This window comes from Talpa occidentalis, unplaced genomic scaffold (genome assembly GCF_014898055.3).
Source record: "Talpa occidentalis isolate TD23 unplaced genomic scaffold, MPIMG_talOcc4v2.1 talOcc4.5, whole genome shotgun sequence".
In the NCBI taxonomy this organism is placed as follows: domain Eukaryota; kingdom Metazoa; phylum Chordata; class Mammalia; order Eulipotyphla; family Talpidae; genus Talpa; species Talpa occidentalis.
The window spans coordinates 74,489,867-74,503,761 of record NW_023604861.1 but is presented as its reverse complement, the minus strand read 5'-3'; the positions used below and the strand labels follow the sequence as shown (position 1 = coordinate 74,503,761).

At 41.9% G+C, this 13,895-nt stretch overlaps 2 protein-coding genes across 2 annotated transcripts in view; one reads left to right on the top strand and one right to left on the bottom strand.

Annotated features, from left to right (window-relative positions):
* The window catches only part of USP34 (ubiquitin specific peptidase 34), a 229,928-nt gene extending 227,920 nt beyond the window's left edge, over window positions 1–2,008 (top strand). Inside the window, 2 exon segments of the mRNA XM_037527455.2 lie at window positions 427–586; window positions 775–2,008. Coding sequence (XP_037383352.1) covers window positions 427–586; window positions 775–1,382 — 768 coding nt within the window. The 3' untranslated portion in view covers window positions 1,383–2,008.
* Window positions 1–13,895, bottom strand: part of LOC119258981 (activator of 90 kDa heat shock protein ATPase homolog 2-like) — a 34,969-nt gene that overhangs the window by 7,527 nt on the left and 13,547 nt on the right. Inside the window, exons 3-9 of the mRNA XM_037527456.2 lie at window positions 7,952–8,037; window positions 6,051–6,165; window positions 4,938–5,026; window positions 3,875–3,991; window positions 3,403–3,504; window positions 2,947–2,998; window positions 2,614–2,815 (exon numbers count right to left, since the gene is read on the bottom strand). Coding sequence (XP_037383353.1) covers window positions 2,643–2,815; window positions 2,947–2,998; window positions 3,403–3,504; window positions 3,875–3,991; window positions 4,938–5,026; window positions 6,051–6,165; window positions 7,952–8,037 — 734 coding nt within the window. The 3' untranslated portion in view covers window positions 2,614–2,642. The remainder of the gene's footprint in view (window positions 1–2,613; window positions 2,816–2,946; window positions 2,999–3,402; window positions 3,505–3,874; window positions 3,992–4,937; window positions 5,027–6,050; window positions 6,166–7,951; window positions 8,038–13,895) is intronic.

The following is a 13,895-nucleotide window of genomic DNA, read 5'->3' as shown; positions in this document are numbered from 1 at the left end:
TCATCAGACAGCATCCTCCAGGTAACAAGATGCTTACATGCCAGAACAGATTATTATACAGCCAAGTGAGGAAGACTATATTTGTGACATCTACTGGAAATCAACATATTCACGAACTGATTTCAAGAACCAGGCCTAAGTTTCCCATGGATCACCTAGTGTTTTTTTAATAAAATGCCTGTTTTTCCTCCTGTTCTGTTTTCGGAAAAACACTATTTGAGTCTGACTTAGTGGTGCAGAACATAAGATAATGAATTGGTGAAATATAGTAATACCTAACACTGGCTTTTTGCAGTCAGCATTCTTCTGAAAATGCCAGAGAAATCAGGATGGATTCCTGGAAAAGTAAACATGTACATTAAATTGTAAACAACTGTCAAAATGTTGGCTTTGGAATTTGAGATGTTCCTTTCTGGGTTTTTGTAGGACCTGCGGGCACTTGCTTTACTCCTTTCAGTACACACTCCCAAACAATTAAATCCAGCTCTAATTCCAACTCTGCAAGAGCTTTTAAGCAAATGCAGGACTTGTCTGCAGCAAAGAAACTCACTCCAAGAGCAAGAAGCCAAAGAAAGAAAAACTAAAGGTTAGTTTCATGGAGCAGTATCATTACTTTCAAGGTGGGAAGAAAGGAAAGGATGCAGTCCATGTAGCTGATGTAGTGAAGCCTCCTACATCTAAAAGCTAAAAATAAAGTTTTCCACAAACACCCCCGCCCCCAGTGTGATCTTTAAAGACCCCTCTCAGATGTTGTTTTGATGTTCATTTTCACAGATGATGAAGGGGCAACTCCTGTTAAAAGAAGACGTGTGAGCAGTGATGAGGAGCACACTGTAGACAGCTGTATCAGCGACATGAAAACGGAAACCAGGGAGGTCCTGACCCCAACTAGCACTTCAGACAATGAGACAAGAGACTCTTCAATTATCGACCCAGGAACTGAACAAGATCTTCCTTCCCCTGAAAATAGTTCTGTTAAAGAATACCGAATGGAAGTCTCATCTTCATTTTCAGAAGACATGTCAACTATCAGGTCACAGCATGTAGAAGAACAGTCCAACAGTTGTAGATTTGAAGATAGTAAAGAATTTAAAGACCTCCACTGTACCAAGGATTCTAACCTAGCTGAGGAAGACTCCGAATTCCCTTCTACTTCTATCTCTGCAGTTCTCTCTGACTTAGCTGACTTGAGAAGTTGTGATGGTCAAACTGTGCCCTCCCAGGACCCCGAGGCTGCTTTATCACTTAGTTGTGGCCATTCCAGAGGACTCTTTAGTCACATGCAGCAACACGACATTTTAGATACCCTATGCAGGACCATTGAATCTACGATCCATGTGGTCACAAGGATATCTGGCAAAGGAAACCAAGCTGCTTCTTGACATTAGGTGTAGCATGTCTACTTTTAAGGTTCCCCTTTCCCACAATGCTGTTTGTATAAGTTTTGCTTATTTGTTTTTGTGCTTCATTTTGTCCAGTGCTCTCTGCTTGAATGGCAAGATAGATTTATAGGCATAATTCTTGGTCAGGCAGAACTCCAGATGAAAAAATTTGCATCTTCAGTATACTTTCTAAAGGGCAATCAGATAATGGATATGTTTTATGTAATTAAGAGTTCACTGTAGTGGCTTTCATTTAATAAGGCTGTCTGGGAAGAACAGGGTTCCCTAGCCCTGTACAATGTAATTTAAACTTACAGCATTTTTACTGTGTATAATATGGTGTCCTCTGTGCCAGTTTTGTACCTTATAATAGAGGCAGAGTGCCTCCAATCGCTGTGGTTCTTATTATCAAAATTAAGTTTACTTGTATACGGAACAACCACAAGAAATTTGATTCTGTAAAGAATCCTCTAGCTGTGGCCTGGCAGTATATAAATGGTGCTTTATTTAACAGAATACCTGTGGAGGAAATAAAGCACACTTGATGTAAAAATAATTGTTTTATTTTTATTGACATGACTGATTGCTATTCTGTGCACTTAATTAAACTGATTGTGATGACTTTTCATTTGTTTACAAATGTTGCTTCAGTCTTCTCAGATTAAAGTAATGAGAACACTGTGAGTGGGTAATGCTTGCCACCCACTATGTTCTATTTCATTATAAGCATTAGTGCCAGTCAAAAAGTAACTTAGCCCGTAGACTTCTCAATCCTCTCCATCCCAAAGTGTGAAACTTCTGCAAGGCCAAGAATGGCACGGAGAAGCCATAACAGTATCGCCAACTAGCCTAGCCTAACATCTCCAATGCAACATGCCACTGTTGCACTACCTGAGAGCCACACACCTTAAAAATCCTGAAGTAAAATAAAGGACTAGTATCAACATACTGTTTACTTTTGGTATTCCTGGACTAAACTATAGCTGAAAAGCAAGACAGAAACTTCAACTCTGGTACTCAGGAACTCAGGAACATCTACGGGGAGGTAAGGTTAATACCTAATTTCAGGTTGATTGCTGCTTTTAACTCAATGCAGTGTCTAGTTGGAGAGATTCAAACAAAGTGTTAAGGTCTGTGTAAGTTCTTGAATTTCATTCCATGTAAATTAATAGATTTTTTTTTTTTAAAGGACTAACAGGGGAAAGGTAAACTTGACATTTTATCTACTTACAAAAAAGTAATGCCCTTATAAAATCTAATTCAACCATTTAGGGTGGTCAGTTGCAGTAAACCTTTTATTTCTTCAAAATGCTGCTTCTGCCAACAGAATTTCGTGTTCTCCTCTTTACAAACAGGAACTCCTTTACAGTCAAGTTGTAATTCTGTTTGCCCTGGAGTAGGCACAAAATTCAATGCAACTGTTGCATAATGTTCTGGAAGAAAAACAGGAAGCTTATTAACTGCAACATCAAGAAAAACTTACACATATAGTACTACTTGCTCTTCACAGTAAGGTGGGGGAAACTGAATATTTTTGAATCCTTAAAAGTTACTAAAAACGTACCTTCTGGCCAGTTCCTACATCTCCATTTCATGACGATCTTTTTATTTGTTAACTAAAAACAAGGGAAATTCCATTGGAAAGAGCTTTTAAGAATCTCCCACGATACAAAACAGAAAAGTACCAGATCCTGTCAGTAAAACCACCTAAGGGGTTTTTTTTTTTTTCACTTAAGTACTAGAAGAATGGAAAACATACAGCCCTATCTTCCAGTTTACATGCCAGCATTGTGGAGAATTCATTGTGCCTACTGCCAGAATGTCCCTGATAGCAAGGATAGAAAGACAAGTATCTGCACTATCACTATAAAATGAGGGGTTTATTTTTATCATTACATAGCATATGACATATTTTGTTTGCTTTATAAAGTTCTCAAGTTTCCATAAGTTCAGGTAAAATCCCAAAGCAATTTTAAAAAAGTAGCAGTCCCAGCTTGCTTTTCTATAAAAGCTTACTTACCAGTTCTATATATTCACCGGTGATATTCCCATCAAACATTTGGAATTTCCCTCCCTTTTCAGCTTCTAATATAGCAGAAGATTTAGAAAATTTTTGCACCAACTAACCAAGCAAAACACAGTAGAGATGTTAATTACAGCATGTTTGATCACCTTTCAATCTATATGTAAAATACGAACATAACAGTTAGTGGTTTGTGGGGTTGGTTTTTCATCCCGGATACACAGTTTTACTTAAAGCATTCTCTTTGTATCGTCCTATCTTTCGGAGGTTGAAAACTCACTGAATATATCTCCCCCACCACCAAAATTATTCAGGAGCTACACTTAAGACTTCCTTCATAGCCATTCTAGATCCTTTCAATCAAGTACACAGGCTATCGCTATGGGAAACCAAAACCCAGCTCCAGGTTTTAGTTGCACATTTTCTCTCAGTGTCTACATTTAAAATCCTGGCTTGAGAAGTTACTTACATCCTTCACAGTGAAGATGCTGTACAGTTGCTCTACAGCGGTGTCAAACAGTTCCGTCATGTGCAATGCAACAGTGGGAATCCTTACACCCAAAGCCACTGGAGGTGAGGCTTGACTCTCAAGAAGAGGTTCCAAAGGGTAATTAGTGTGTGGAGAGAGAGAACTACTTAGACTTAACAATTCAGTCTCCCAGCCTTAAAACTGTCCCAGTGTGCACACTACTCCTTCCAGACACATGAAAACAGCACGAAAAGCCTTTTTAGCACCACCAATCCTGGTCTTCACTTTGGAAACAGCTCATTGGCTCTGCTCCAGTCCCAGACTAAACACCCCCAAATCCTATTTGCCCACAGGGCATAAAGAGCAGGTGAAAAACAATAGCCAGGGCCTCCCCTGGTGGCGCAGCGGTTGAGCGCTGGGCTGTGAAGCTGCCTGCAGCCTCTGCAGCGCCGGTTCGATCCCCAGCCACCGGTGAGGGTCCCACATGGCACAGCAGACCTCTCCTGCCATGCCCGCTGCTCCCCTCAGCAGTGTATTTCATCACTCTGCCTGTTCTGTTCCTGGCTCTGGTGAATTCTCTCACCCTCCCGTGCTTCTGACTGTACCCAGTGCTTGTATAAATAAATAAATAAATCTTAAAAAAAAAAAAAAAAAAAAAAAAAAAAAAAAACAATAGCCATAAAGCCAAAGAGTCAATTGTCCCCTCACTAGATTCCAAGAAAGAAGCAAAACCTCCCAACCCAAGTCTAGAGAGAGGGTATTCCGCTGAGGCATGTGAACTTGAAAGTCACCTGATTTTATAATCTGCTGCTACCAAAGAACTGCCTTTAGAACAGTGTCAAACTACATTCAGTATTTGCCGCACAAAATGGCCTTGTCTATAGATTCCCTGCCATTAAGGATGAAAAAATCTCATTTTATCATTTCTGAAGAAAATGGCAGGGCACATGCTTAACTGGCCCTCCTCAACCATCCTTTATGGTTCTCCACTGAAAGCCTGTTGAAGGGTTTTGAAGCGCTCCCTTTTCTCCATCCCCATAATACTGGCCACCAAAGGTCATACCTGCAAGGTACTCTCACTCAGTTTCCTTTTAACAGTCAATTCCTGAGTTGCCACTGCTTTTGTTGGTAAAATCATTCCTATTGTAAATTCTACAAAGAAAGAAAGAATTATTTTAATGAAGTTCTTTTTCCTTTTTGGAATAGGTAGAAAGCCCAAAATAGCATACAGTGAACTGATATTTTTATAAAAGTAGTCCCTATAGCATTTCTACAGAATTTCAGGACCATTTCATGTTATCACACACCAAACTAATTATAAACACACGTTCCATAGCAACAATTGCCTTACTCTTGTAATGTCTCACTTTATCTAGTTCTTGCTAAAACAGCAACATTTTCAGATGTCCTTTTTCAAAAAGCTCAGTGTTACACAAATTCACCTTCACCTATTGTCAGAGCTGGACATAAACAGTGCTTCACCACCACCTCACAAAGCCTGGCCTTGCAGCATTCAGCAGTGGGTCAGTCACATGGGCAGAGTGGTGATCCCAGACCCAGCTATGCCAATATCTTGATCCTCATGGCAGAGTTTAAGGAGGAGACACACAGGAGACATTTTTCCTGATGAACTACTACTCTAATTTAGGGAAGAAGACAATTTCATTTCCACTCAGAGTAGGGTTTACCTAGGTAAATCACAACTACACTTGTTACACCTGTCACCATTTTCATTCATTCATTCATTCATTCATTCAACAAAGATGTATTAAGCACCTACTATGTGCCAGGCATTGTGTTAGATGCTGGAGATACAGCAGTGAACAAGACAGACACCTTCCATGCCCTCATGGAGCTTATAGTCTAGCAAGGAAGACAGACATTAAACAAATAATTACACAATCAACTGATAAATATTTCAGAAAACTACTATGGCAATTCTGTATGCAAAATGGTTCTCACATTGTGTACAGTAATGATAATAACCAGTTATGGTCTTACTCTTGACTAGCTCTCATCCTCCAGCTCTCAATATACCCTGCAGCATAAAGAATTATTTCTGGAACCTTAGACATCAGCCTGACCTGGGAATCCACCCACAGTATTATTTGGATAAACACGTAACTTGGATAAATAGAAAAGGGACCCGCTGGTTCAAAAGGGATGCCTTCTTTACCTGTTTTAAGTGCCTTCAGGTAATCTCCAAGGGCCTCCTTGACCTTGGCGGTGCCTGCAGTTTTCATAAGATCCTTCAGTATATCCCCATCTCCTTTCTTCTTACTCATGTTCACCTACAAATCAGAAAAATACAAATCTAAGAAAAGTCTGGTTTGATGTATTCTTACAAACACTGGGACACATGGATGAGAAAATTCTGATGGCAGGGAAAGGGAAAGAAGTGGATGTAAAAGATGAGCTGGGCTTCTGCATATAGCTTGACAAGATACAAAGGCTTTTAAATCAAAGCTCTACTGCCTGCGCTGGTTGCTGAATCTTGAATAAATTTCTTAATCTGCATACAAAATTTTGTTTGTATTATATTGTTATATGATCATGTAGTCCCCAGCTTTTATCAGGATCTAGAAATGCACTGTCCAGTTTGGGAGCCACAGCCACATGTGGCTCTTGGACACCTGAAATGTGGCTGATCTGAGATGTGCTATAAACATAAACACACACCAGATTTTGAAGACTTAGAGAAAAACAAAAGAACGTAAAATAATAATTTTGATATTAGTTACATGTAAGAATATTTTTAATATTTTGGGTGAAATGAAAAAGATGAAAATTAATTTTACCTGTTTTAACTTTTTTGTGGCTGCTAGAAAATTTTTAGTTCTATGTGGCTCACAATATATTTCTATTGAACAGCGCTGGTCTAGAACCTCACAACCATTGTGATTTGGAGCATCACCTTTCCACCTAAGCTGGCCTTAACCTTTTTTGGCAAGGAAGAGAGCTGGGAAAGGACAGAAAAAGGTGAGAGAAGAGAGGGAGGGAGGAAAGAGAAGGGACAGGGGTGGTGGCGAGGAGGGAGAAGAGACGCAAGCATCCTCATGCTGCTCTGGGGATGCCTCTGCGGTCTACTCAGAAGGAAGAGGCGTGGTTTGGAGGCATTAGTGTCGCTGTGGCTCCGGGGAGCTGGTCCAATGTAAAGAGTCTGTTCCATAGTGACACGGCTGGAACGAGAAGACCAGTTTACCAGGCCGATGAAAATCTCCTCAGCTGATGGATACAACACACTGACCTCCCAGCCCCGGAACCACACAGCACCCACCACACGTCTGAAGAGAGGTCTGAGACAGCCCGGGTCATGGCATTTTATAGCCCTTGATAAAGGCCAGTCACAGACAAGCTGCTCAGTATGATTTAGTTTTTAAATCTTTGAAGAATTTCACATTGAATATATTCACAAAAAAATCAAGAAAGCCCCTCTGTCAAACTACCTTAGTTTGGAAAATAAAGCTACTGTACAAATGGTCTGACCCCGGAATCAAGCTGGCGGCTCGCGCAGGGCACTAACTGAAACACAAGCCCGGGCGTTACCAGGCCCGATCCTATCTCCCAAAAGGGACGCAGACTGACAAGATTAGGAAAAAACACGCAGTATGAAAAACATGGGATACAGCCAGGATCACAGAGAAGCTGAGAATTCTCACTATTAAAGGGGAACAGGAACAGGGTAAGGGAGGAGGAAAAAATACCATTTGCCAAGTTGTGCAAGTGCCTCAGCACTTTATATACCAACACTGTCATATTTAGTTGACAGCACCCTGGGGAAGAGGAATTAATCCCACCGAGTAGGAGGCGATATCGGGCAGTAACCTGTCCACCCTCCGTGCCTGGCCCCTGGGACAATCTAGGGCTTCCTGCGCTTACCTTTTTCCTAAGCACTGCGCCACACCTCCTGCTGCCCGCCCCACGGTACTGCAGTTCTCAGCCATGGAGTCCTCCAAAATTCACCAAAACTACTCCCAGGAATCACACACCACATGATAAACAGCTTTTCAAATTCCCAATATCTATAGCAGAAGCTTGATTTTTAAAAAAAGATAAAAACCCCATCAGATACTTCACCTCAGTGTCATCTACTTCATTTTCTTCAGAAAGGTTGGGTATTTCAATCAATCCCTTGTGCTTCACATCAGATTCTTTAATTGTACCTTAAAAAAAGCAAACCGTATTCTTCAGTTACCAAGCAATAACTGGCTAATGCAAAACTTCCCTGTCTAAATGAGCAACGCACCCTCCTCACAGAATGCCACCCCTCATGGCCACAAGGCAGGCTCAGGGCTTTACTACAAAAAAACTGCCCCAAATGACCCTGTTCCCTTGGCCCACGTCAGAGGCAAGCAACCAAAACAGCCAGGATAGCACCTGGCCAATAAAGGTGCACGTGAACTCAGGAGCCAAAGGAAGGATGAGCCTGCAGCGAGTGGATCTGCAACAATCAGTTTTTTTTTTTCTGTCCCCAAATATTCTTTGCCAGGTCAAAGCAGGATAAAGGCCTGTCTTGAAGAGGAGCCACAAAAGGGAAAGGAGGACAGACAGAACACATACAGGAGAGCTGATCGTGAAAAGGGGGGACAGAGGTACAGTTGTTAGGGGCAGTTCTGTGTGGGTCCCACGTAGCTCTATTTCTTTCAAGACCAGAATGCTGATTTCAGTGACAACATCAAGATGGCCACACGGGTTATTCCCAATGTCAGTTCTCCTGAGAAGACCAAAAGCAAGACACTAGTGTAAAAATCCCAGAAATGAGGATGAAGCACATGCTGGACTAGAGACTAACAAGGGCTGCATGAGAAGGTAAGATGAGAAGCTATACTCTGACAACAACCCGCTCTGGTGAGATCATGTTTACTTGACTGGATTACTTGTTCACTGAGCATACAGTGTCCCCAGAGGCGAAAATAAAGCAGAAGGTGGACATTCAGGTTCCCTAGTGTTTTCAGATGTTTCCTGGAAGGTCCACCTGGGCCTTACCTTATGGGGGCCACTTGGAATCAGACAGAGAAAGGGGACAGAGCTTCAGTAAGCAACACTCAGATCTTGGTGGACCGCATTCTCACTTCAGGGGGTGCATGCACAGAGATCCCAACCAGTGGCTCTGCCCATCTGTGGAGCAGAGTTGGTAGTCCCATCTGGCCAGAGAGCTTGGTTGGCAATTCTGCCTGATTTGGGTCTCCAGTCAATAGACCAAACTCAATTTTGAAGCCCATTCTATGACTGCACCCAAGCAGATAAGCAAATTTACAGTCCCACTCAACTGCTGCACACTCCAGTCCCAACATCCAGAAAATTTATCCAGAAAACTGGGGCAGCCTTGGAGGCTGCCCTATAGCCCTATAGCTATCCTATAGCCCTCCTCAGATGTGGGGCAGCCAATAGTCCTGCCCAATGACTGAACACAGCCTCTGGTGCCACATAAGCAAGGAACCTAAACAGTGACCATGAGCAGCTATCTGAGACCAGCCTACAGCTGATTACTAAACAGCCTACAATCTTCTCCATAGAGGAAGCCCTACCTAATAGGAACCCCACTTCAACCACAAAGACCTACCTGCAGCCAAACCCTAACAGAGCCCACCGAATGGCATCATCTATCTTGTCAGGAAGCATAGCTTGAGGCCCCACTCAGGCAGGAGCAACTGCCCATAGCCCTGCCTAATCTATAGCCCTGCCTAATCGCAGAATCTAACCTGTGGCACTGTCTGCCAGAAGCCCAGCCAGTGACCCTGCTGGGCTAGATGTAACTGCAGAGCCCATCTAGTGGCCCCACAAAAGCAAAGTCTACAGACTCACCCAATTAGGGAGCCTACCTAACAGCTCTGCTTGAACATGGAGCCCAGCAAGCAGACCCACCCAAACACAGAACCCAGCCAACAGCAATGACCTCAGAGCACAGACAGTGCCCTACCCAATTAGCAGCTGTAGCAGCAAGCCCTGCTTACCCACTGATGTTACTAACAGACACTCGGGTACCCCAAGGTGAGCTTACTAATGAAGACAGTCTTTCCCTACTGAGGCAAACCTGCTAAGCCTGAAAGAGGAGAGTACTTATATGCATAGATGCCAATCTAAGGAACCAAGGATCATGAAGAATCACGTAAATATGTCACCGCCAATGGAAGCTAGTAAAGCTCCAGTAGATGACCCTGACAATATAAAGTAGTATGGATGATCTGACCAGAAAGAGATACAGAACAAACCTCAAAATGCTTACTAGCCTCAAGAACACCTGAACAAAATTATGAAAACAATGCATGACCAGTCTGAAAAGTTCAACAAGAGGCCATCCAAAAAAAATTCTAGACCTGGATTATAACGACTGAACTGAAGATATCTTCAACAGCTGATTCAACCAACCAGAAGAACTATGAATTAGATGATAGGTTAAACTTATCCAAAGGACAAAAGGAAAAAGAATGAAAAAGAGTAAAGAAAGTCTTTAGACTTTTACTAGATACCTTCACAAGAAAGTATACATGTGTTATGGGAACCCCAGAAGTGAGGAGAGAAATATAGAGGCAGTGTATTTAAAGCAATGATAGTTGAAAACTTCCCAACCTGGGGAGAGAAATGGACCTCCAAATTCTTGAGGCCCAGAGACCTGAAAATATGTTGAAAGGAGGGGCCTCCCTGATGGCACAGGGGTTAAAGTCTCAGTACTATCAAGCTATCACCAGCCACTGCAGCATGAGTTTGATCCCTGGCCAGGGAGCTAACCCACACAGCGAAGCAGACCTCTCTTGTCTCAACCACATCGCCCCTCAGCAGTGTATTTGAGTGGATCTGCCTGTTCTGCTCCCTACTCTGTCTCTGGTGCATCCTCTTAACACCGCCCCCGACACCTCTGGCCTACACCCCAGTTCTTGTATGCATAAATAAATAAATCTTTAAAAAAAAAAAAGTCAAAGACAAAAATAATCCTCAAAGCAGCAAAAGAAAAGCAACTCATCACACAATAGAGCTGCCATAGGGGTATATAGGTAGAATTCTCAACAAATACCTGACAGGCTTGGGCTGGGAAAGGAAGGAATATACTCAAAATATTGAAAGAAAGGCCAGCCAAGAATATTATATCTGACAAAGCCGTCCTTCAGAAATGGATAAAGGATTTCTCAAAGAAATACGCAACAAATGTTTATCACCACTAGCCATGCCTTACAAGAAATGCTAAAGGACACTCTTCAAGCTGAAATGAAAGGAAGCTATTCAGAAACCTAAAGACACATGAATGTGTAAAATTTATTGGAAATGGTTAATATATGCAGTCAAAGTCACATTGCAATGGTGATACATAATCCATTTATAATTTTATCTTAATAGTATTAAATTAGTAATTATATACTAATTGATAATTGCTACGAATATATAATTGATTGTATAAATGGTAAATTAACATTAATGTATAAAACCAAATGTACTAAAAATAACCTGAATTACAATACTTTGTTATTGAATACACAGTATAAATTGTATCAGTAACTTAAAATGTGGCTAGTATAGTTATCAGCTTAAATAGAATGTTAAAAATAATTTTTTTAAAGATTTATTTATTTATGCATACAAGAACTGGGGTACAGGCCAGAGGTGTGGGAGGTGAGAGGATTCACCAGAGACAGAGTGGGGAACAGAACAGGCAGATTGACTGAAATACACTGCTGAGGGGAGCAGTGGGTGAGTCAGGAGAGGTCTCCTGTGCTGTGTGGGTATCTACCTGGCCAGGGATTGAATTTGTGCTGCAGTGGCTGTGAATAACTTCATAGGTTGTATCTTAACCCCTTGCGCCAACCAGGGAGGCCCTAAAAATAAATTTTATGTAAGCCTCATGGTAACTACAAAGGAAAAACCAGTAGTATATTTGTAATGGTTATGATAAAGAAGTCAAAGCATATCATTAAAAAGGGCATCAATCACACAGGAAGATGCCAAGAGAGAAAGCAAGAAACACAGGCTCTAAAACACAGGTGGAAAACAACAGAATGAAAATAGCAAGTCTTTACTTATCCATAACTACTTTAAACATAAATGGATTAAATCTTCCAATTAAAAGACAGAATGGCTGAATGGATTAAAAGAAAACCTGCTCGGGAAATGCAAATCAAAACTACCATGAGATACCATCTCACACCAGTGAGAATGGCACATATTAAAAAAACTAGCAACAACAAATGTTGGCGAGGGTGTGGAGAAAAAGGAACTCTCCTGCACTGTTGGTGGGAGTGCAAACTGGTCCAACCACTATGGAGAGCTGTGTGGTGATTTCTGGACCTACTAAACATAGAGCTTCCATATGATCCAGCAATTCCACTCCTAGGTATTTACCCAAAGGACACAGAAACATCAATTCCAAAGAGCACCTGCACCCCTATGTTTATAGCAGCACTATTTACAATAGCTAAGCTTTGGAAACAACCCAAATGCCCAAAAATAGATGACTGGATCAAGAAGATGTGGTACATATACACCATGGAATATTACTCAGCATTCAAAAAAGATAAACACATGCAATTTGCAGCAACATGGATGGCGCTGGAAGGGATCATGCTCAGCGAAATAAGCCAGAAAGAAAAAGAAAAATACTGGATGGTCTCACTCATAGCAGGAATCTAGAAAACTTAAATAAGGGACCAGGAAAATGAGTAACTATAAGAAAGTGAAAATCAAAATCAAGAAAAAACTATGAACCAGAGACACTTTTTGGGGGGGGGGGGGGGGGAGGGGAGGGATTGGGGTCAGAATGGGGGGGTTGCAATGGTATGGGGAATATAAAAATAAAATTTATTATTAAAAAAAAAAAACAAACCTGCTCCAACAATATACTGCTTCCAAAGACTCACTTTAGCTTTACAGAGCGTTAGCTTTACAGACAGAGAGTTAAAGGATGGCAAAATATATTTATTTAGAATATGTTTGTTTAGTATATATTCCCTCACCCTCCCGCGTTTCTGACTGTACCCAGTGCTTGTATAAATAAATAAATCGTGGGCCTCCGAGGTGGCGCAGCAGTTGAGCGCTGGGTTGCAAAGCTGCCCGCAGCCTCTGCAGTGCTGGTTCGATCTCCGGCTGCTCCCCGGCCACAGGAGGAGGGTCCCACACGGCCCGCAGACCTCTCCTGCCGCCCGATGCTCCCCTCAGCAGTGTACTTCGGTCTTTCTGCCTGCTCTGCTCCCCGCTCTGGCTCTGGTGAATTCTCTCACCCTCCCGCGCTTCTGACTGTACCCAGTGCTTGTATAAGTAAATAAATAAATCTTTAAAAAAAAAAAAAAAGATAACCAAAAGAAAGCATGGATATACTTACTAGGTAATACAGTCTTTAAACTAAAAGTGGTCAAAAGAAACAAAAAAGGTCATTGTATAATGCTAAAGTGGTCCATTCATCAAGAAATACAACAACTGTAAATAGTTATGTACCCAACATTAGAATACCTAAGTATATAAAGCAAATACAAACAGAACTGAAAAGAAAAATAACTAACAATAATAACTGCGAAATTTTTTTTAAAGATTTATTTATTTATTTATTAAGATTTATTTTTATTTATTTATACATGCACTGGGCACAGTCAGAAGCGCGAGAGGGTGAGAGAATTCACCAGAGCCAGAGCAAGGAGCAGAGCAGGCAGAAGGACCGAAATACACTGCTGAGGGGAGCAGCGGGCGGCAGGAGAGGTCTGCGCGCCATGCGGGACCCTCACCCGGTGGCAGGGGATCAAACGGGCGCTGCAGAGGCTCCGGGCAGCTTCGCAACCCAGCGCTCAACCACTGTGCCACTGGGGAAGCCCAATAACTGGGAAATTTTTTAAAAGATTTTTATTTATTTATGCATATAAGAACTGGGGTGTAGGCCAGAGGTAGAGGGGGTCAGAGACCAAGTAGGGAGCAGAACAGACAGATCTACTAAAATACACTGCTGAGGGAAAAGCGGACAAGACAAGAGAGGTCTGCTGCACCACGTGGGTCAGCTCCCTGGCCGGGAACCAAACTCATGCTGCAGTGGCTGGTGACAGCTTGA